The sequence below is a fragment of the Panthera uncia genome, chromosome D2 (genome assembly GCF_023721935.1).
Source record: "Panthera uncia isolate 11264 chromosome D2, Puncia_PCG_1.0, whole genome shotgun sequence".
Classification (NCBI taxonomy): Eukaryota; Metazoa; Chordata; class Mammalia; order Carnivora; family Felidae; genus Panthera; species Panthera uncia.
Genome location: NC_064818.1, coordinates 65,055,700 through 65,078,065, shown reverse-complemented (window position 1 = coordinate 65,078,065; position 22,366 = coordinate 65,055,700). Strand labels below are relative to the sequence as shown.

The following is a 22,366-nucleotide window of genomic DNA, read 5'->3' as shown; positions in this document are numbered from 1 at the left end:
AACTCCACACTGTGTTGCCAGATTTGCAAATAAGAATACAGGGTACCCTGTTAAAATATAAACATCAGATAAACAATAAACAGTATCTGCAAGTCCCATGCAATATTTGGGACTTACTGACACTACAGATTTATCCATAGTTTATCTAAACTTCAAATCTAGGTGTGTGTCTTATATTTTATTTGGTAATCTTACATCTACAGTTCCTTATAGAAGAAATGGTCTTAAGCTCTTCCTTAAGCATACATAGGTGGTCCTATGCCATAGGATTCCACCCCCATCCCACCCCCCCCACCCCAAGCCAGAGCTGATTGGATCAGGGGTGAGCACTTGTCCTAAAGGCAGCCAGTCCACTGGCTAGCCCACAGGCTATAAGATAGCCTAATATATAAAAGTTTTTCACAAGTGGGTTAATAGTGATCAAGTGACCTAACCAGATGCTGTCTCTCAGGGCTCTGAGCTCAGTGAGAGAAGGTGAGTCAGTTGGTAGGAGGAACACCCCCACACCTACCTCCCACGTCTTACTACCATGCAAATCTCCAGATACTGAAGCCTGCTGGAATCAGCTTGGAAATTTGGGCCCTGTACCTTTTGCTGCTGTCTGCCCCTCTGAAATCTCAGTTCTGGCATCTTCCTGTCCCCATCGTCCCAGTGCCTAGCTCAGGGCCTGCACATGCCTGGAGATGAATGGATGCATGCATGTGCTCTCTTTTGGGTTGAGGTGGTTGTGTGTGAGGGGTTAGAAGCCCTGCCTATGGCTTCTGGCCTTGCATCCTCTGCTCATCTAACCTTGGGCATGTTACTCAAATTACCTAAGCCTCCATTTTCTCCTCTGTAAAATGAGGGTGGTATTATTTGCCTGTTGTGAAGTTTAAAATAGCAGATGTGTGAAAGCCTACACATAACAAGCCCTCTAAAACATTTAGTGCATCTAAGTAGAAGGAAGTTTTTTACGGGAGAGTTGCACTTGGCGAGACCTCTTGTAAGTAAAAAATAAACAAACCTCATGATCCAAGGCTCCTCCTAACAAAGGATGGCAGCCTTTTATGTTGGCCAGCTGGCAAGAGAATAAGCAGAGTTTCTAATTCACTGGCTCTCAGGTTAAAACCTTTGCAATTTTGAACAAAGTCTTAATTTTAGAGTATTTGTATATGCAGCCTTTCAAAAGTGAGTCTTTATTATCACTTTTACATTACACATAGATCTATCCCAATCACACTCGTTTAAAATTCTCTGAACTCCATGATTGGAGAGAGAGGAAAATGAAAAATGCACTTTGTGATGCAAAACGGATCATTCTTCATGTTTCTGCACAGCTGCATGTCCCCACATCGCATTAGCCTCTAGATCTGCTCAGCATTCACTCTGGAATTTTTTAAATGTCATAACAGCGTGCTTTCAAAATAATATGCTCGCACACCCCCATCCCCAAGCGTGTAATATTGTCAGAATGTTTTATCTGGTGCCATATATCTTGCACATGACGGATCCATTTCCCCAAACAAACCATCACACATGTCCACACTGTCTATAAATTTTGAATCTTGACATCTACGCTATTACCCTCTGACGTTTGGATTGGCCTGAGTTGGGCATAATTGGGGGGCGATGTTTTCAAGGAATGAAGGAGATGTCACTCTTTCTTCCTGATGGGTCCCCTCTGGAGAAAGTGATGTCAGGGACACGCAAGACTTAGCCCTGCTGGAAAAAGCTGCAGAGGCTCTCCCCAGGGTACCAGGAGATTAAGCAGGCCCAATCTGTAAGCATCCTCACTCCAGGGGTGATAACAAGGTCATTCTGTACTTAGGTTTTGGCTTTATAGTAAATACATCTGGCATCGATAGAGTTTCCTTCTTTCCAAAGTGCTTTCCTATTTATGATCTCATTTTGCTCTCACAGGAGGAGGAAAGGTTGCTGGTTAGAAAGAGAAAACCTGAGTTTCTCCTGCTCTGGGGCTAGGCAGGTCACTTTACCTTTCTCATCTGTAAAGGTTCTTCATCTGTAAAGTGGTATCATAATTGCTGTGGGGTGGGTAGGGTTGTATGAGTCCAAATGTCCCTGTGTGTTGAGCAGGAAAGTGCTCTGGGAAATGCAAAAAACTATAGGTAGAAATGTGCTGTGAGGATAAAAGTCATTTACACAACCTGGAAGGAACCTATGAAGTAACACAGTAAAGAGGTTTTCAGCCTTTGTCTTGTGAAGGCCCTCACGTGAATCGTAGTCAAGAACAGGAAATATTACTCTGGCAGGCTCAAATTTTTGGTCTCTCACTTCCAAAGGCACCTAAATTATAGGTCGAATGTCATTGCTGGTGTTGGCTCTTTTCTTTCTCACTTAAGAAAGCACATCAGAATGTAAGCAGGAGAGATATTATTATGAGGGTAACCTTGACTTCATTCAACTTATTTTCCAAAAATACAAACTCAGGATCCTTATATATAGTAAAACCTCGACTCAAATTGACTTAAGCAAAGGATAAAATTTACAGACTTGTGTAATAAAAGAACATCCAGGACCAGAAACTTCAGCCATGGCTGGATCCAGGGACTCAAATGGTTTCATTAGGACTTACACTATCTATCTCTAGGTTCTACTTTCCTTTGCATTGACATTTTCAGAGTCTCTTCGTGAGCGATGATTGACTGCTGGCAGCCTTAGTCTTGTATTCTCAAAGTTTAGCACCCTCTGTGAAAAGAGAGCCTTATTTTCCCAATAGTTCCAGCATAAATGCTAGGATTAAGACTCATTGGAATGACTTGGAAGTGCTGCCTCCTGTTCCTGAATCAGCCCTTGGGTTTGGGTCAGTGGGATGTGTTGACCGGCAGGGACTGTATTTTCTCTCCCCATCTCCATCTTCCATGGAGGTAGGGTCAACCTTATCTGAACCAAATAGTCTAAGAGTGGGTGTGCGTTATTCCCCAGAGGAAAATTGAGGGGCTGTTACCAGGAACCAGGAGAACAGAGGCTGGGTGGGCGAAACCAACAGATGTTCACTACAGTAAACATGGTACTTAGACCATTATTAAGAAGAACGCACAACTCATATCACAGTTGGGTTGTGACTTACCAGTGTGTTAGAAAAGCATGATGGAAACCCTCTATCTAGTTCATCTCTCTCATTTTCCACATTTTCTTATAGCTTGATAAGTTTGTTTTGGACATAATGAGCTGAAGTTTTATTTGTGATTTTGATACCTCATCAGAGGTTTTTCTTAATGTAAGGAGCCAAACTAAGGGGTCTTCTAACAAGTTTTCCAAGAAACAAAAGACCCTTCCAAAGGTGAGGAAGAGATTCCTAAGGCATGCTTCATATAGATAGCATCCATACTTCTTGCTGTGGGAAAAGAGGCCTTATAAAATGTAATACCTTTGATTTCCCAGCTTCATCGTGACCTAGGGGCAGTAGAAGGAAGTGCAAGTTTTATGACCTGGATTTAGAGACAAGGACATTGAAGTAGAGAGAGAAAACCAGGTTCCTGTGTCGACTGCATGACTAGCTATATTCCATGGTATGACTTGAGGCACTTCGTAAGGCCTACTCTTTCCGGAAACCTCTAAAACAAGTAGTCTCTGCCACCGATGTGCTTTCTTAATGAGATGTGTGTAGTTTAACTGGATCAAGGCATTACGTTGCTAGGAGGTCAACCCATAATTAATGCTTTTTTAGGTTTCAGTTCAATTCAACAGTTATTGAGGGCTTATTACTTGTATCACTTAGGGCACTTTGGGTTGCAAGTAACAGAAAATCCAGGTCTAATAGTCTAAAAATTAAAAAGAAGTTTTTAACAAGCCCCATGGTAAGGTGGCCTTCAGGTGAGGCTTGATCCTGAGGTTTACCAAAGACGTTTCTTCTCTTTCTCCTCAGACTTCTAGGCTTTCTACTTCACCATAAGACTGGCTGCCTTATGATCACAAGATGGCTTACAGAATGTTCTGGGAGGTACGCACTTCCTTATTTCCATCATTTAGGAGAAAAAACATTTGCTGTTCAACAGTTATAAGGGTAGGGCAGTTTTTTTCCCCAGAGAATATCTCCTCATATCTCACTAGCCTAAACTGGGCCATGTACTACTTATTCCTAAACCAAAGTTTTGGGCCCGGAGGATGGGATATGTTGGTAAACAGGGACCATGCCTGGCACCACCTTCCCCAGACACACATGGGCTGGAGGTGGGGTGGGGTGGACAGGGGTCTTGCTTGAATGGAAATCCATGTACTGTCAACAGAAAGAAGGGAAATAAATGCAAAAATGCATCTCATTAGGCTCTGGCTTTCTATTCGTGACTAGAATGGTATTAAATATTTGTCAATACAAAAGAATCAAATTTCAAGGACAGAGAGTATCATTTTATTTTTGGACGTGTTGAGTTTCAAGTGCCTGCAGAATACATGGGCAATGCTGCTGAGCAGAAAGTTAGGAATAAATAAGGACGCAGTACTCAGAAAGTCAGGTCTCGACTGGTGATATAGATATGGTAGTTCAAGAACCGACAGTGGCGGCAAGTAGGTTCAGGACGAGTGCCCAGGGGCAGTGCAGAGCCAGAACCCAGGAGTAGCGCAGGGTGAGTGAGAAGGAGCCCTGGCAAGTACAACAGCAGGAAGGGGGACCCAGGAGGCTGGAGAAATCGAGGGGACATGCACCGTATCAAGAAGGCCCAGAGGAAGAGCCGTTCATGAAGGAGGGAGGCCAAGTTAATTGAGGCCTCAGCAGTGTGTTCAGTTTGACAGCTGGGAGGTCATCGGTGGCCTCTGTGGACGGAGAGTCAGGGAGGAGAGAGGGGAAGTGAGGCGGTGGTGGCAGTGACAGGGTCCCTCACCCTGCAGACCCTGTCTGTGAAGGTCAAGGGAGAGAGGGCAGAATTCAGGGAAGAGGGAGAAGGCTATCTTTTTCCTAATAGGGTCTTAGAGAGGAAGTACTTTTTGTATCAGGCCTCTAACCTATTGATGCCCTTCTCTCTGGACGGGGCGGACAGGTGTGGGCATAGCAGGTGTGGGCTGGAGTTAATATAGACGGCAGGCCACAGCCTACACACCCCAAGTTCTTCCTTCTCCCAGACTAGGTAGGGACAGATGGCACCGCAGGTACCCAGTTACCTTCCTGCTCTTCCTCTCCCCCGGTCGGCCCACAGATAAACTCCAGTGGCAGCCTGGGCATCCTGGGGGATAGTAGTTTTCTCCACTCCTCTCCATCTCCCCCCCTAAAGGAAGGTACTGGGGCCCCTTCAAACTCCATTCAAGGACCTCCCAGACTGCCTAAAACGTACACTACTTACCATAAGTAGTGTACCATAATGTCCAGGCTCCCCAAATCTTCTGGCTTTCACACTTACCTGTGTCTTGCAATTCAACCTTCATCTATTTCAAAATCTCCATTTGACCTGCAGGAGTGTCTGTGCCTTGGGGGGATCTGATAAACATTCTTCGGTAGGCCTTAGCCCCTTCCTGTCTTCCGTTTTCCTGTGTCAGGGGACTGGGAACCCCCTCTCCTTTTTGGGAAGTGCCCCTGCTGACCCCTTCCTCATGTCTGTCCCCATGGAAAACACCCCAGACTGGTGTGGTGACGGGGCCCTTGCCGGACTCCTGCTATTTCAACCACTGCTGTTCAGTCCGCTCTTCAGAGAGCAAATCTCAATGAGCCTGTTTCTGAGAAGGGGAGTGAGAGTTCACAGCTTCACAGGAACACGACACAGTTATCGCCTCTGGTTAGCACCTGGGGGCACTAGGTCGGGCTCCCTCCCCTCTAACCATCCCTGCTCTCTGCCTCAGACCTGGGTGTTTATCGAAAGTGTGAGCCACTTCTGAGGTGCAAAATGAGGCTTCCAGGAAATGCAGGAGGTCTCACAGGCGTTTAAGTACTTGGCTGGGGCTAAAGCTGCCCTTGTCTGGGCTCCTGGCACTGGCTTCTCTAACAGGGGAGCTATTAGCTTCTTCCCTAGAATGGTACCCCACCCCACCCCACCCCTCCATAGTGGAGCATCAGCTACTTTGGGTCACCCATGCTCTTGGCTTTGCATTTTTACCTCTCCCTGTTCTGCGTGACAACTGATTTTAGCAGGAGACCAACCTGTTCTGTGCTCAGCACTGTGTACCAACAGTAGGACCACAAAGGTAGCTTTTTCCTACCTGTAACTGCCTCCTTATGCTAATGATCTGGCCCCAAAGGCAAGACTTCTGCAAATAAAATATTTAGGGAACCAACCAACTTTGTGTTCAGTTCTTGGAGGAGGAATAACATCAAGGCAATACAGTGACCCGGCATAGTCCAGAGCTGTGCTTTCTACTATGGTGGCCACTAGGCACATGTGGATTTTTAAGTGTAAATTAGTTAAGATGGAATAAAATGAAGAACTTAGCTTCTCAGTCATCCTCACCGTAGTAGGTACTCTGTAGCCACATGTGGCTAGGGGCCACCATATTGGACAGTGCAAAATTATTATTTTTACTTTGCAGAAATTTCTGTTGGGCAATGTTGGCCTAGAATGAAGGTTGACTTCAGACAGTAGGTGTAGTTCCAGGTGGGACTGGAAGGATAGCAGAACTAGAGAGAAGAGGAGGGGAAGGGGGTGCCAGATGGGTGAGACTGTATTCAGAGGTTAGAATGAACTCGGCCATGTTGGGGCAATCCCCAGGAGGAGAGGACTAGGGGATGATCACAGTGCTGATCTGACAGGGTCCTTTTAAGGGTACGATGGGTAATATTTGCAAAGGCCTTGGCATAGTTCATGGCAAAATAAATGTTACCTATTCATGATGTTATTCCTTATTATACTGAAGCTATCTGTAAGTTCACTGCTGTTATTATTTCTGCTTCCCTCTTAATTAAAAAAATTTTTATGTGATTGATTAGTCAGTTTTTTTCCCTTAATGATTTGTGTTCTTTGTGTCTTATTTAAGAAAATTTTCCCTACCCCAGGATCCTTCCTTACCCCAAGGTAGTCTCTCCTGTATTTTCTCCTAAAAGTATTTTTAAGCAAAGTGTTAATTGAAGTATAATATGCTTACAGGAAAGGGCATAAGTTATAAGAGCTCAGCTCCGTGAATTATGGCCCAGTGGGGGCATTGATTCCTGAGGTCATATATTTCAGCACTCAGCAGAGTGTTCTAAGTTCTTCTAAGAGCCAGGGCTCCTTCCAGTTTGTCCTGCTGCTTCTCTGAGAGATTAGTTGGAATCCTCTTTTCTTTAAGTTCCGTGCCAGTCCCAGCCTCCTTATCCAAGCACAATTGTTGTTTCATGGAATCTGCAGCCCCTTGGGGGACGTTTACAATGTGCAAAGGTCCTGAGGCACAAAGGAAGTTCCCTCAGAGGAAATGGAAGGGGAGGCTGGAGTCCAGAAGGAGGGGCATTGATGAGGTGGAGGGTGGGACAGAGTCTCACCTAGCACAGCAGTTTAGGGTTTTTAGACTTTTAAAGCCTGTCTGCAGTTGATAGGCCCCGAGAACTGGTGATTATGACACACAACAAAATCTTCTTTAGAGATTTTTTAATCTATTACATTTTGAAAAAATTTTTTATTATTTAACTCCCCCATGATTCCAATTCTACCTAATTCCAAAGACAAGAAGAGAGACCTGGTTGGTGATGAGATCATACAATAGAAACGTTTTGTTTTACTCTGTCTCCCCTGACGAACAGTTCCTGCTTTGCTCTTACTTCCTTAAGCCACTCCACAGCTTTTTTGTGCCAAAGAGCTGGGGGAACCCGTGGTGACAGGCTGTTTTTACAGCTGTGCTGAACTCCCAACCTAAGAGCCGTCCATCCCACTCCTCACACACTCTGGCGACTGGGAGGGAAAGGATGTAAATCACGCCCTCCCCCACGACTTCCCAGTTCATTTGTCTCTGAGCCTTACCCTGGGGCCTCCTAACTTTGGACTTAAATATTGAGCCAAAACTGCCAAGAAAGGTGACTCTTCAGCATAACAATAAGGCCTACCCCACGGCAAATCTACCCTCCCATCTCCAGGCGTGCCTTGCTTTACACAATCAGAGCATTGACAAAACCCCGAGACTGATAAGGCCACACACTGGTCAGGGCCGTCGCCTCTTCTTTGGGAGGAAAAAACCGCTTTTCTCCTACATTCAGTGAACTAGAAGGTCTCCAAGGACTCCTCCAGTTTTGACAGTCGTGATTTTATGAAGACGTATAGATATCAGATTCTTAAAAGGCACTGTGGGAGTTCACCAGTAATAACAGAGCTAACATTTATTGTGTTCTTTCTGGGCTCCAGATACAGTGCAAAGTGCTTTTCTTGGGTTCGTTTAGTCTTCAGATAGCCTGTAGGGTCAGGTCTCCTTTCTCCCAATCACCAGTTAGCAGTCGATTAGAAGAATTGACGTGCTGCACAGCAGACCAAACTAGAGGGCATTTTCTGGAAACAAGTAAGGCCCAGCTCCTTGCACTCAAGCAGGTGAAGGGCCCCAGCTCCCAGACTGCACGCTGTTTCCAGCCTTTCCCCTGTGGGGACCTGTGCTCTGAGGCAACCCTGTCCTTCTTTCTCTTTGAAATCTGCGGAGGTCTTGCAGCACGTGCTGCTTATGTTGTGAACTTGGGCCAAGACGAGGTCCTGCAGAGGCCCCACAGCCTCCTCCTCCTCCTTTCTCAGCACTCCGGTGCTCCTATTTTGACCATCCGCTCTCCCGATAAGCCCTCCCAGCCTGCAAAGGTCTCAGTTGCCCCTCAGTATTGGTCTGTCTGTCTGGTGTCTGTCTTTCTCTCTTTTAACAAGAGTCGTGGAGATTGGGAGCACTCCTACTGCCCTGGTATTGTCATTGCAAGCATCAGTGCCACAGACACCTTTGCCACAGGCATTTTTGCCGTGCAAGTAATTGGCCATAAGGCAGTTGCGCCATGAAAGAAAAAAAACTAATTGGCTGGCAATTTAGTTTCATTTCTCCATTGACGCAGTACTCCCATTTCTTTTGTTATATAAATCTGAGCCCTCCTAGTGGTCTATACAGTGGCACACTTTTGAACCCACATTTCCCATAGAACTTTGGAATGTCTATCAACAGACATGTGACAACATGCCAAAAGCAAACACCGGTATGGAAGGCTTTCACAATGCAACACAAAGCTCAGTAACAGGTATCCATCCTTGGATTCTGAAGTGGCTACCCCTCTTAATGAAGGAAGACGTTTTAGCAGAAAAGAAAAAGTGTGGGGCGCCTGGGTGGCTCAGTCGGTTAAGCGTCCGACTTCGGCTCAGGTCATGATCTCACGGTCCATGAGTTCGAGCCCCGCATGGGGCTCTGTGCTGACAGCTCAGAGCCTGGAGCCTGTTTCAGATTCTGTGTCTCCCTCTCTCTCTGCCCCTCCCCCGTTTATGCTCTGTCTCTCTCTGTCTCAAAAATAAATAAACGTTAAAAAAAAATAAAAAAGAAAAGAAAAAGTGTGATGCTGAATGAAAAGACAAACGAACGAGTTAAAAAAAAACTATATAGTACTATAAACAAAAGATTTTGAAGACAAGTGCTTAGGTACAGTCTGCAAAATAAAATCAGTTATTTGTACAGTGTTGCCATAATCTACACTATACGTTTTGAATATATTCAAATATTTGGCATTTTGTAATAGTCTTTTAAATTTGGTTATTCATTTTTCATGTTTCATTATGTCCTTTTTAATGAATGTCCTTGTTTATTTATTTATTTATTTATTGTGATTTTATCTCTTTTATTTACTTTGAGAGAGACACAGAGCACGAGTGGGAGAGGGGTAGAGAAAGAGAGGGAGAATTCCAAGCAGGCTTCACATGGTTAGCACAGAGCCCGACATCAGACTTGAACTCATGAAACTATGAGACCTTGACCCGAGCTGAAACCAAGAGTCAGACGCTCAACTGACTGAGCCACCCAGGCGCCCGTCATTTTATCTTTTATAGCAACATTGTCTTATGGCCAATTAGTTAATGTGGCCAAAATGCTTCCAGCAAAGATGTCTATGGTGAAACTACCTAGAGCCCTCCCACAGACAGCAAATGTACTAACGCCTCACATATGTCTCAATTACCTGTATTAAGAGTCCTCAACTCAATACTTTCAGGAACAAGGCAGGTAGCATGATGCATGAGGCCCACTGGCTGGGCACTGGGCCCCACTGATCAGCTCCACTATGTCTGTTGCAAAATTCTAGCAGGAACCACAGGCCCAATCTAATAGATTTTTTTTCTTGAGGTGGGATGAAATCTCTTCATTTTTATGTGTTGGCAACTATTTCTTTTTTTTCTTTTTCTTTTTTAGAGAGAGAGTGGGGGAGAGGGGCAGAGGGAAAGAGAGAGAGAGAGAGACAGAGAGAGAGAGAGAGAGACTGAGAATCTCAAGCTCAGCATGGAGCCTGATGAGGGGCTTGATCCCACAACCCTGGGGTCATGACCTGAGCTGAAATTAAGAATCAGATACTCAACCGACTGAGCCACCTAGGCACCCCACTGATACATATTTTTAGAGATGCTCATTTCACTCTGAGAAGGGGCTGCTTTTAGCAGGCAAAGCATAATTAGAGGAAGGGATGTTCAATAATCAGAAATTGTGGTTTTTTATTCTTGGCTATGGTCCTAAGCATGCAGTTGTTTTTCTGATTTTTTTTTTTTTTTTTTTTTTATGCAGGGTTTTGACGTTCAGGCAGACCATTACTCTGTTTTTAAATTCCATTTGTTTGAGTTGGGCACGTGTGAGTTAATAATGAGGAAGTGTTATGGCAAGGGACACTCATGACATCACTACTACCTGGGCTGCCGAAATCCTGGAGACCTTGCCAAGCCCCAGTGAGTTGCCCCGGGCCTTGCAAAAGCCAAATCACTGAACAGGAAGGGTGAAGGACTTGTTAGTAGGTGCAAAGTTTGGGGCATTCTGTGTTTTAGTGCCAAAGGCGAAACATCTGGCGAGGTGTAGTTGACTTAACTCTCGACTGCAAGGACAATTTCAGTGCAGTTGAAATCCTGGCCATGCTCTGTCAAATTCTCCAGAAGTCACACATTGGGATGTCTATAGGGACCTGGACGGTAACATAGAAGAGGCTACATGGTCCAAGGGAGGGCTCCCTGTCCCGTCTTAAGGGAGAAACCCCTGCTCTATTCATGCTGCTTGTTGCTGCGTAGAAGGAAGGGCCAGTGTTGCCGAACCAATCTTCAGATTTTCCGAAAGGAGCTGCAGATAGGGATTTTTAAATAGTAAGCCTTTCCTTTTTTAAATGTTGCTGTGTAATTAGAATTTAAAAATGCAACCACCCACAGAAAGGGAGAAAATATTTGCAAATCACATATCTGATGAGGGACTTGCATCTAGAATATATAAAGAACGCTTACAACTCAATACTGAGAAAAACAATCCAATTTTAAAATGGGCAAAGAATCTAAATAGCTATTTCTCCAACGGACATATGTAAATGGCCAATCAGCAGGCGAAAAGAAGCTCAACATGATTAGCTGTCAGGAAATGCAAATCAAAACCACGAGACGCTATTTTTTATCTACTAAGATGGCTAAAATAAAGAAGAAAGATAATAGCAAGTGTTGATTGGGTTGTGGACAAATTAGAACCGTCGCACATTGCTGGTGGGAACGTGTAATGGTGGAGCCACTTTGGAAAATAGGTTAGCACTTCCTCAAAAGGTGAAACGTAGAGTGACCATATGACTCACCACTTCTATGCCTACATATATACTCAAGAGAAATGGAAGCATGTCCACACAAAAACTTGTCTGTGAATGTTCGTAGAAGCATTATTCACAATATCCAAAGAAAGTGGGAACAACCCAAATGTCCATCAGCTGATGAATGGAAAAACATTACATGGAATATTATCTGGAAAAAAAAAAAAGGAATTACTACAACATGGATAAACCCCGAAAAAAATTATGCTAAATGAAAGAGGCCAGTTACAAAAGACCATATACTGTAAGATTCCATTTATGTGGGGCACCTGGGTGGCTCGGTTGGTTAAGCGTCTGACTTCGTTAGACGAAGTTCTAAGTTTGAGCCCCACATTGGGCTCTTTGCTGATAGCACAGAGCCTGCTTCAGATTCTGTGTCTCAGTCAGTTAAGTGTCCGATTTCAGGTCAGGTCATGATCTCATGGTTCATGAGTTCAAGCCCCGCATCGGGCTCTGTGCTGACAGCTTGGAGCCTGGAGCCCGCTTTGGATTCTGTGTCTCCCTCTCTCTCTACCCCTTCCCCGCTCATGCTCTGTCTCTCTCTCTTTCAAAAATAAGTAAAAACATTGAAAAAAAATTCCATTTATGTGACACCTCAAGAAGAGGCAAATCTATAGAAAGTAGATGAGTGGTTGCCTAGAGTTAGAAAGGATGGAGAGAAATAGGAAGTAAATGCTAAAGGATGCAGGTTTCTTTTCAGGGTGATGAAAATGTTCTAAAATTGAATATACTAAAAACCATTGAGTTGCATACTTTAAGCAGGTAAATTGTACGGAAAGTATGGAAAGCGAATTATATGTCAATAAAACTGTTATGAAAAAGGGATATAGTGAGAGCCGCACAAAACATATCTGCCAAGCTGTCAACTTTGAGCCTTTTGATTAGAACTTGATCAAATGCACAGCAGGTCTGGAAGGAGCTGGTCAAATACAAAATTCCTAGGAAATTGGAGAGGGGGGTGACCTGCCAGTTCTAAAGTCACACGCCTATTTAGTGGCAGACCTAGGGCCAGAGCTTGTCTCTTGACCTTTACCTCTCGGCCATGCTGTTTCTATCCAAAGCCCAGCTTTCAAGGCACAGCCAGGAAGGGATTGTGAAAAGTCAACATCAGGAACAGCTGGATATACTCTCATCCCTTTCCCACATTTTACAAAGACTTCTCAAGGAAAGGATAAAATATGGTAAAAAGAAATCCTCCTTAAAGGAAGAGACAGACATAGTGCTTTCCTGAGCCTCTTGTGCTATATCATGGGAAGGTCTGCATGTTTCAGTCACTTACTCTGTATGTTCCTGATTCATTTACACTTAGCTCATCATTATGTTGTTTGTGCAAGAACCATTTGATGTCCAAGAAATCCTTGGGGTGTATTTAAGTTAAAAAAAATTTTTTTTTATTTGAACTGAAGAACTGAACTTTGCCAAGAGTAAATAGAACTCAGATATCAAAAGGCCTGAGTTCAGTTTTCACTGAATACAAAGGGTGAGTGGATTCTGAGCTGAGCCAAATGCATTCTCCCATCCTTAATTTATAGTACATTGTTTTGGCAGACGCTACAATCCCCAAAGCTGGCTTTTCTTCCCCCATTCCTTTCTAGGGTGTAACCACAAGCCTATCTTTTGGTTAACTTTACAAAAAAAAAAAAAAAAAAAGACCATATTGTAACAATTTATGAGAGCCTCACTCATCACTGGTTCTATAACTATCAATTTTGTTAGTACAAATTGAAATGTTTGAAAAGGTTAAATCTCTCCTCTGAAGTTGTGATTTTGTTTGATATCCTACAAGAATTTTTAGTTTTTCAGTCCTTTTATCTGGGGTTTTATCAAAAGGGATGTTGCCTGCTTTCCCCCATCTATGGTCAGGCCATCAACCAGTTATTAAGTTGAATACTGGAGGGCTACTCTGCCTGATGTGCTCAGATTTGGAGAATAGAACACGTCCTTCATTTATTTTTAAAGGAGAAAGGGTCAGAGAAATGAGTAGTATTTTGAGGGTTTTTTTTTTTAATAACAAAACCAATCTTGAAGCAGAGCAAAATTAAGATCACTCCAAATTCTGCCACCTCAAGATAAAGATTGTTAGCATTTTGTAAATCATTTTCCTTATTCTAAAAAATGTATCTACATTAGAAGAGATAGATGTATATATAGACTTATAAAATGGGATATTACATTGTTTTGTAATCTACTTTTTCCATTTCTTAGTTCATGATTAATTATCAATGTTAATAAAATTATATCTACGTCATGCATAAAATAAGATTCAGTTGTACAGTTGGGATATAACTGAAATGATTCAGTGAGGAGTTTTTCGATGGCAAGTGAACAGCAAATCCGTGTCAAACTGACTTAAACACAAAGGGAAATGTTTAGGCTGACACGTGAAAAGCCCAGTGGGAGATTTGGTTTTGGGCATGGCGGGATTCAGGGCTCAGAGACGACTATGAAGTTTCTGCTTCTTTTCTTCGCTCTCTGCTCTGCCTTTGGCTGCTTTGGTGCTACTCACGTGTTGCACATAGAGGCAGTATCTCCAGAGAACATGCATCCAAATTCTTGATTGGCGGAAGGAAACAAAGCTCTGTTCCAGTGCTCACCATGAAACTCTCGTTGGCCTAGTCTCATAGCAACCGCTGGTCCTTGACTACAGCTTATGCCTAGGTCATGAAAGACTCTTGGAATCCCAAGTGTTTCACTAGAATAACATAGACTGAGAGTGAGGGAAGGGAAGGAAGAAAGGATGCGTCTTCAGAAGGAAGGAGAAGGATGGTTACCAGAAGAGAATGGATGAATAATATGTGGCCAAAAGAACAGTCCCATAATTCATACACCTTAACATTTAGAACTCACCTGTATTGTTTCCTGGGGCTTTTGTCACAAAGTACCACAGACTGGATGCCTCAAACAGAACGTTGTGTTCTCACAGTTGCGGAGGCTGGAACCTGAAGATCAAAGCAGGGTTGGTCTCTTCTGAGTGTCGTGAAAGAGAATCCGTTCCTTGACTCTCTCCTAGCTCCTGGTGGTTCGCGGGCAATCTTTGGCTTGTATGGAGATGCACCACCCTGATCTCTGCCTTCATTTTCACTTGGTGTTCTGTGTCCAAATATCCCCTTTGTGTAAGGATACGTCATATTAGATTAGGGATCCAGCACCTCAGTATGATCTCATCTTAATAATTATATCTGCAATGATTCTATTTCCAGATACCATCGCATTTTGAGGTACTGGAGGGTTGGGACTTCAACATGTGAATTGTGTACGTGGGGGGGGGGGTTAGTTCAACGTATAATAGGTTTTCCCACACTTAATGTTTCTGGCCTCATCTAAGACCCATCTAGTCTGAGTTTGAATGATGAATCTGGCTGCCTCTTTCTTTCCAGTGTATGGGTTAGGAGGTTGGATGAGGTGACCTCTAGGGTCCCTTCATGAAAGTGTTTGGGGGGCTAGGGATCCATCCTGCTGCCTGAATGTATACCACAGAGCCCCACCACTGACTAGTCACTTGGGCAAGTGACTTAGCCTCTGCAAACCTCTACTAGACTTAACCAGTAAAATGAGGATAACAGTCCTTTACTCATTGGGTTGTTGTCGGCCAGGCTCATAGCACTCAGTAAATGTTAGGGACTCATCCATCTCTTCAAACATGTGAGGACCGAAGAGTCAGAAGAACCTGCTGTGACCTCAGTGTTCTCACCTTTTGTGATGATTCAAACTCAACCACCTCTCTCGGAGTTTGTCCCAGAAGTTTCAAAGGGGGAGGGGTGCCTTTTTCTCCAGCAAACCAGAACTCAAATCCAGTCCAGGGAACACCAAGTATTTCTCTTTCTCCTCCAAAGCCTGATGCTGTAAATTCTGAGCAGACTCCTCCCAGACGATGTGATTACGAAATACCTGTTTCTTTTATGTCCCATTTGTCTCTCTGACATTTCCTTTTTTCTCTTACAACTTGATCTTTGCCACCATCTATCAGATGTGGTCTGGAAGCAGTCATTTTATTTACAATCTCTCTCTTTTTGGCTCTAGAAATTTGGGGAAATGGAACAGCTGTCTGCTGCCTTTCAAGGCGCCACATCTTTTAGTTCTTTCATACTTTTTCTACAGGGCCTGATTTAGCTTGTCTAAATGCTTATTGAATAAGAACCAGAACTTTAAGTTCTTACAGGCAGCAGAAGCTATTTGATATAGGGGTATTAGGTCTTCCCTGAAGGTCAAAGCAACCAGTATAGATCACCTTTTAAAAACGTGGTCACTTTCACTTAGCAAATATTTCCTAAGTGCTGACTCTGTGCCAGGTGCTGTTCTGAGCACCAGGGTCCCTTACCCTTGAGGACTGTACATTCTAGGGACATTCATTCATGCAGAAAATAGACAATGAGAACCTACTACATGTCAGGGATTGTCATTCATTAAACAATACAGATACCGTCCCTGCATTGATGGCTATGTTGTGTGTGTGTATGTGCACTTTTGTGTGTGGAAAAGAGGGGACAGAAGACAATACAAGTACATTTTTATTGTAGTAAAAGGTGATAAGCACTATGAAAAAAATATAGCAGAGTAAGGGGGATTAGGAGTGGTGGGGACGTTGCTTTTAGTTTTTAATTTTTAATTTTATTAAAAACATTTTAATATAATTTATTGTCAAATTGGCTTACATACAAGACCCAGTGCTCATCCCAACAAGTGCATTTTTCAGTAGGGTGGTCAGAGTATGTTTCTTTGAGAGGATGCTACCTAAGCAAAGACTTGAAGGCAAGGTGAGAGAAAGGTGAGGAAGAGAGCCGAAACGTTTGGAGGGAGAGCAAGGCCAAAGGCATGAGTGTGGCCAGCTTTTTCAAGGATAGCAAGGAGGCTAGTTTAGCTGGAGCAGAGCAAGCAAGGTGAGAACAGAAGGAAGTGAGGTTAGGGGCAAATCAAGCAGAGCTTTTAGCTTGAGTGACACGAGGAACCATCAAAAAGTGCTAAGCAGAGTAGCAAACCGATCTCAGACTTCAAAAGATTGAAACGCTGGCTGCAGTGTTTCCGCTGGACTGTGCAGGTGCTGGGTGGCAGCAGGGAGGCCAGTGTGATCAATCACACAAGTGCGTCAGACCAGAGCAGGGACAGGTGGGGTGGGATCAGAGATTTATTTTGAAGACAGGCCAACACGATTTTTTGACCGACTGGATGTGGCGTTTGAACGGAGAAGGCAGGGATGACTCCACGGTGTTGTCCTGAGCACGTGAAAGAATGGAGTAGCCACTGAGATGGCCAAGACTGATGGAGCACAGTTTTTGTTTTGGTGAGTTGGGCCGGGAGCGTGGTTCAGATATGTTAAGTTTGAGGTGCCCGTTGCTCTCCAGGTGGAGTGGCTAGGTGGATTTTGAAGTTGCCCGAAGAAGCGATTTTGGGGGACATCCTCTAAAGTCTCAGCGAGACCCCGCAGCGGTACTATCGGAACTGACCTCGTTTCCCCTCCTCTCTGCCCTCCTAAGGGCAGGAACATCCCTGGAGGGTAGCTCTTCACGCCCCAGCCCCTTTAGCCTGCAAAGCCCCCTTTTTTTCCTCTTTGGGAAAAGGCGAGAAAAACCAACAGAAATGATGCTCTGTGGCACGCCCTCCACCCCTTAACCCGCCGCAGGGGAAGAGGCAAGGCCTGCTGGGGTGGAAACCCGGCCACACTTCCTGCTTCCCGCCTCCCTGACAGCAAACCTTGGAGCGGCAGGCTTGTGGGCGGGGCCCTCGGGCGGGCGGGGCCGCGGCGCGAGCGCACGCCACAGAAGGGGGCGTGGCCCCTCGGCTCGCGCGCTTGCAGCCTGCGCGCCTGCCTCGCTCCTTCCTGCTCTTCCCAGGGTGATCAGCTGGTCTGCGCTCCCCTGACGTGGGCCGGGGCACGTCACCGCCGAATGGCAGCCTCCAGAAAGGCACCGCGAGTAAGGTGAGGGACTCTGCCGGGGAGCCGGCGTCTGGGCAGCGCGTGATTCCGGGCGCCGGGGGCGCATGTGGCACCCCGGAGGGCTGGAACTAGAGGGTGAGAAGCGGCAGGCGGCCCATCACAGTCCGGCGAGGGCCCTGGCTTTCGGGAGACCCCCAAGCGGGAGCAGGGGGAGGGAGCCATGCAACCGGGCAAGTTCCGTTTCGTTTCAGGAGGGCTGCGGGCACCCTCGGGCAGCCTGGTCCCGGTTCCCGGATGAGCGTGTCCGCGGAGCGGCATCGCTGGGTCGGAGGGGCGGTGGCCGTGTCCCACCTCTCCCCCTGGCCCAGCGGGAAGGCCTAGGCTGTTGCAGGAACTTGGCCCCTCCAGGCGCCTCCAGGTGTCCTGGGAAGTGGAAGAGCCCCTGCTCTCGCCCTCTTCCCGGGGAATATAATTCTCAAATTACAACCCTTGCAATACTGATACCGGCAATTCGCCTTACTGATCGCAGCCGCCACGAAGATGGGGAGCCGCAGGTCCATCCCCACCCAATTGGTTTCAGAGACTGTGTAAGGGAATACTTCGGCATAATCTCTAGAAAGATCCCACCAGTAACCTGCCCTGGGCTCTCCCTGGGTACAGGGAGGTGAGAAGGATAATCTCCTGGTCTCAAACACATTTCAGTTATACTCCCCCCCCCCCCCCCCGCCCCAACCAGGGTATACTTATTGCAGCAGCTAACAAAGTGGGAGACTGAGAAACGTTCAGAGATCACAAAGGCCGGAAGCCAAATTCCCTGCCCTGCACATGGGATCAGCCATCCTCAGACCAGTTGAGACTTGACTAAATACACCTGGCAGCATGGCCGGGCCCACTTGCTGAACGCGGACCATGGCTTGTACTTGTGATTGTGAGTGGACAGATCCAGAGCTGACCTTGACCTGGCCTTGGGCTTTCTATGGCATGCTTGGGATGAGTAGAAAAGCAGACCTGGCTTGTGGAAGGATGTGGGGCCTTGTGGCAAACCTGGTGTGGAAGGAGTTGCCAGTATGTTAAGTGCTGGAAATGGGGTTAGGTTAATGTGAGTTAGGTCCTAGACCCATAAGTAGCTTTGAGGACCAAGATTAGATTATAGAATCACAACATTTTAGGGGCAGAAGGGTCTTTTGGCATCAGTTGGCAAAGCCTCCACACGCAGAAGGCAACTGAGAGACTGAGAAGGGACATTTGCCCCAGGCCCCTCCCCTAGTGGCAGAATTTGAGTGCTATTCAGTATAAAAATGAGAACTTGCATTTCAGGTAAAATTGATTTAGGTAAAAAAGGGGTTGAGCTGACTTCTAGTGCAGCTCAGTCCAGGAGACCCACACTGGCATGAGACTTGGCCTCTTTTTTTTGTATCTCTTGACTCTGTTTTTTTTTTTTTTTTTCGTAGTTTTATTTTTTATTTTTTTAAATTTACATCCAAATTAGTTAGCATATAGTGCAACAATGATTTCAGGAGTAGATTCCTTAGTGCCTCTTACCCATTTAGCCCATCCTCCCTCCCACAACCCCTCCAGTAACCCTGTTCTCCATATTTATGAGTCTCTTCTGTTTTGTCCGCCTCCCTGTTTTTATATTATTTTTATTTCCCTTCCCTTATGTTCATCTTTTTTTTTCTCTTAAAGTCCTCATATGAGTGAAGGCATATGAGTTAAGGCATATGAGTTTTGTCTTTCTCTGACTAATTTCACTTAGCATAATACCCTCCAGTTCCATCCATGTAGTTGCAAATGGCAAGATTTCATTCTTTTTGATTACCGAGTAATACTCCATTGTATGTATATACCACATCTTCTTTATTCATTCATCCATCGATGGACATTCGGGCTCTTTCCATACTTTGGCTATCGTTGATAGTGCTGCTATAAACATAGGGGTGCATGTGTCCCTTCGAAACAGCACACCTGTATCCCTTGGATAAATGCCTAGTAGTGCAATTGCTGGTCGTAGGGTAGTTCTATTTTTAGTTTTTTGAGGAACCTCCATACTGTTTTCCAGAGTGGCTGCACCAGCTTGCATTCCCATCTTGGCTCTGTTTTCTTAAGTGTTGGCTTCGTTCTCAGGCAGACTTTGTCCTTATGGAAGGTATGATGGTTCTAAGCTGGCAGCCCCAGCAGAAATAGAGACTTCTTTCCTAATGGCTGAAGCACAAATCCCAGATCTGATTTCCAGTAGGCTGACTTGACCTAATGTTTATCCCTGAACTAGTCGTTGTGATCACAGGGATAGATTGCCCAGGCGTGGGTCCCAGAAGTTGGTGGGTGAGGGGATGAGATTCATACCAACTCTGTGGACTGAAAATGGACATGAGACTGTCTTAGATGGAAACCATTGTGCTTTGACCAAAGGAAGGAGGGAGGGATGGATTTGGGGTAGGAAAAGGCCACATTTCCCACTTCTGCATCTTAAAACTTATTTCAGTCTACCCTTACCTTATTAGACGTGATTGAGCATCTTTTTTTTTTAAGTTTATTTTATTTATTTTGAGAGAGAGAGAGAGAGAGAGAGGAAGAGAGAGAGAGAGAGCGAGGGCACGGAGGCGGGGCAGAGAGAGAGAAAGAGAGAGAGAGAGAGAGATTCTCCAAGCAGGCCCTGCACCATTAGCACAGAGCCTGACATGGGGCTTGAACCCACGAACCGTGACATCATGACCTGAACTGTAACCAAGAGCTGGATGCTTAACTGACTGAGCCACCCAGGTGCCCCATGTTGTGATTGAGGATCTTGATCCTTGTTTTGTCCCATCCTGAATGATAATTGTGCGTGATTCTCATCACCGACCCGGGTAAGGGGGAGAGTAAGCACAACCCTGCTGGCGTTTCTTTATAAAATGGGAGAAAGATGTGCCCCTCCCATCTTATGCGAAGATTGAACAGGAAGTTCTCTGCACGCTTTTTCCCCTTACCCACCTCTTGGCACATCACGATGTTGAGAACGTATAGGTCGAGGAAGCTCTGTGTTGGAAGTTGGGAGGCCTGGACTGTAGTTCTAGACTAGCTCTGTCACCCAGCTAGCTGTGAGGCTTTGAGCAAGTCATTTGGTCTCTGTTTCTCAGTTCCTTTGTCTAGAGGAGGGAGCTGAGTTGGATGGTCCCTGAAGTGCATTGTACCTCTAACATTTAAGGGTAGGTGGCCCTGCTTCAACTGAGAACCTGAGAATGTATCTGTCCAGGTCAGTGAAGGGTGGCTGGATCTTGGATCCTGCAGACACCAGGGTGTGACAGGAACAGAACAACTGTAATGTTTAGCTGCTTTGTGGCCCCTTTGATCCTGCCAGGAAGGTGGAGGTAGTGATGCTCAGAGAGCGAGCTTGAATTGAGAATCTGTGAGCTTCGCCCGTCAGACCTGACTTCTTGTCTTGGCTTCGCAGCTACTGAGTATGTGGCCTGTGGCAAGTTATCTTTGTGCCTTCTCTTGTAAAAAGTGAAAGAATAGAGCTACTTCTGAATAACTTCCCTCCAGCCCTCTTGTCCTGTGCCCTGGTTAACTTTGAATGTATAGAGAAACTGACTTCCTTGGCTCACCATCTGCTAAATGGGTATATGAAGTCAAGGGGAATCAGGTGAGACTGTGACATAGATCTCTGTCCAAGAAAAAGAGGTTTCTTACCTTGTAAAATACTATAGCAGCTTTATTGAGATATAATTCATGTACCACATTATTCACCTATTTAAGACATACATTTTGGGGCACCTGGGTGGCTCAGTTCGTTAAGCGTCCGACTTCAACTCAGGTCACGATCTCGCGGTTCATGAGTTCGAGCCCCGCGTCGGGCTCTCTGCGACAGCACAGAGCCTGCTTCAGATTCTGTGTCTCCCTCTTTCTCTGTCCCTCCCCGCCGCTCGCTCTGTCTGTCTCTCTCAAAGATAAAATAAAACACTAAAAAAAATAAAATAAAACATACATTTCAGTGATTTTTTTGAATAATCCTAGAGTTGTATAACCAACACTGCACTCAGTTTTAGAACATCCTTACCCCCTGCCAGAGGAAACCCTGTACACATTGGTAGGTGCTCCTCATTTTCTCCAACTTCACCCCACTGGTAGGCGGTTGCCAATCTACTTTCTGTCTCTATGGATTTGCCTATTCTGGACATACAACATACGGTCTTCTGTGACCAGCTTTTTTCACTTAGCATAAAATGTTTTCAGAGTTTACTATGCTGTACCAAGTCATCAGTACTTGATTCCTTTTTATTGCCAAATAATATTCCATTGTATGGATAGACCAGGTATTTATCCTTTCATCAGTTGATGGACATTTCGGTTGTTTCTACTTTGTGGCTATTATGAACATGCCGCTATGAAGATTCATATACAAGATTTTATGTGGGCTTGTGTTTTTAATTTTTCATACCTAGGAGTGGAATTGCTGGGTCATAGGATAATAATAATAATTATTATTTACTAAATGTTTATTTATTAATTTTGAGAGAGAGTGTTGAGAGAGCACATGTATATGTGAGTGGGGGAGAGGAGAGAGAGAGGGAGAGGGGATCCCAGCAGGTTCCGAGCTGTCAGTGCAGAGCCCTATGTGGGGGCTCTAGCCCAGGAACCATGAGATCATGACCTGAGCTGAGATCAGGGGTCAGACCCTCAACTGACTGAGCCACCAGGCGCCCCATTATAGGATAATTCTGTATTTCACCTTTTGAGGAATGCTGGACTGTTTTCCAAAGTCACTACACCATTTTATATTCCCACCAGCAATGTCTGAGGGTTCCAATTTTTTCACATCCTTTCCTACACTTGTTATTTCTGTTCTTTTTGATTATAACCTTCCT

The 22,366-nt window shown here is 45.1% G+C and overlaps 1 protein-coding gene across 2 annotated transcripts in view; it reads left to right on the top strand.

The window, feature by feature from the left end:
* Positions 1-17,262: 17,262 nt before the first annotated feature.
* Positions 17,263-22,366, top strand: part of XPNPEP1 (X-prolyl aminopeptidase 1) — a 58,518-nt gene continuing 53,414 nt past the window's right edge. For both annotated transcript variants that reach the window (XM_049645721.1, XM_049645719.1), the window contains exon 1: positions 17,263-17,564. Coding sequence is in view for 1 of the 2 variants with exons in the window: in XM_049645719.1 (XP_049501676.1) it covers positions 17,533-17,564 (32 nt within the window). In the remaining variant the exon portion in view is untranslated. The remainder of the gene's footprint in view (positions 17,565-22,366) is intronic.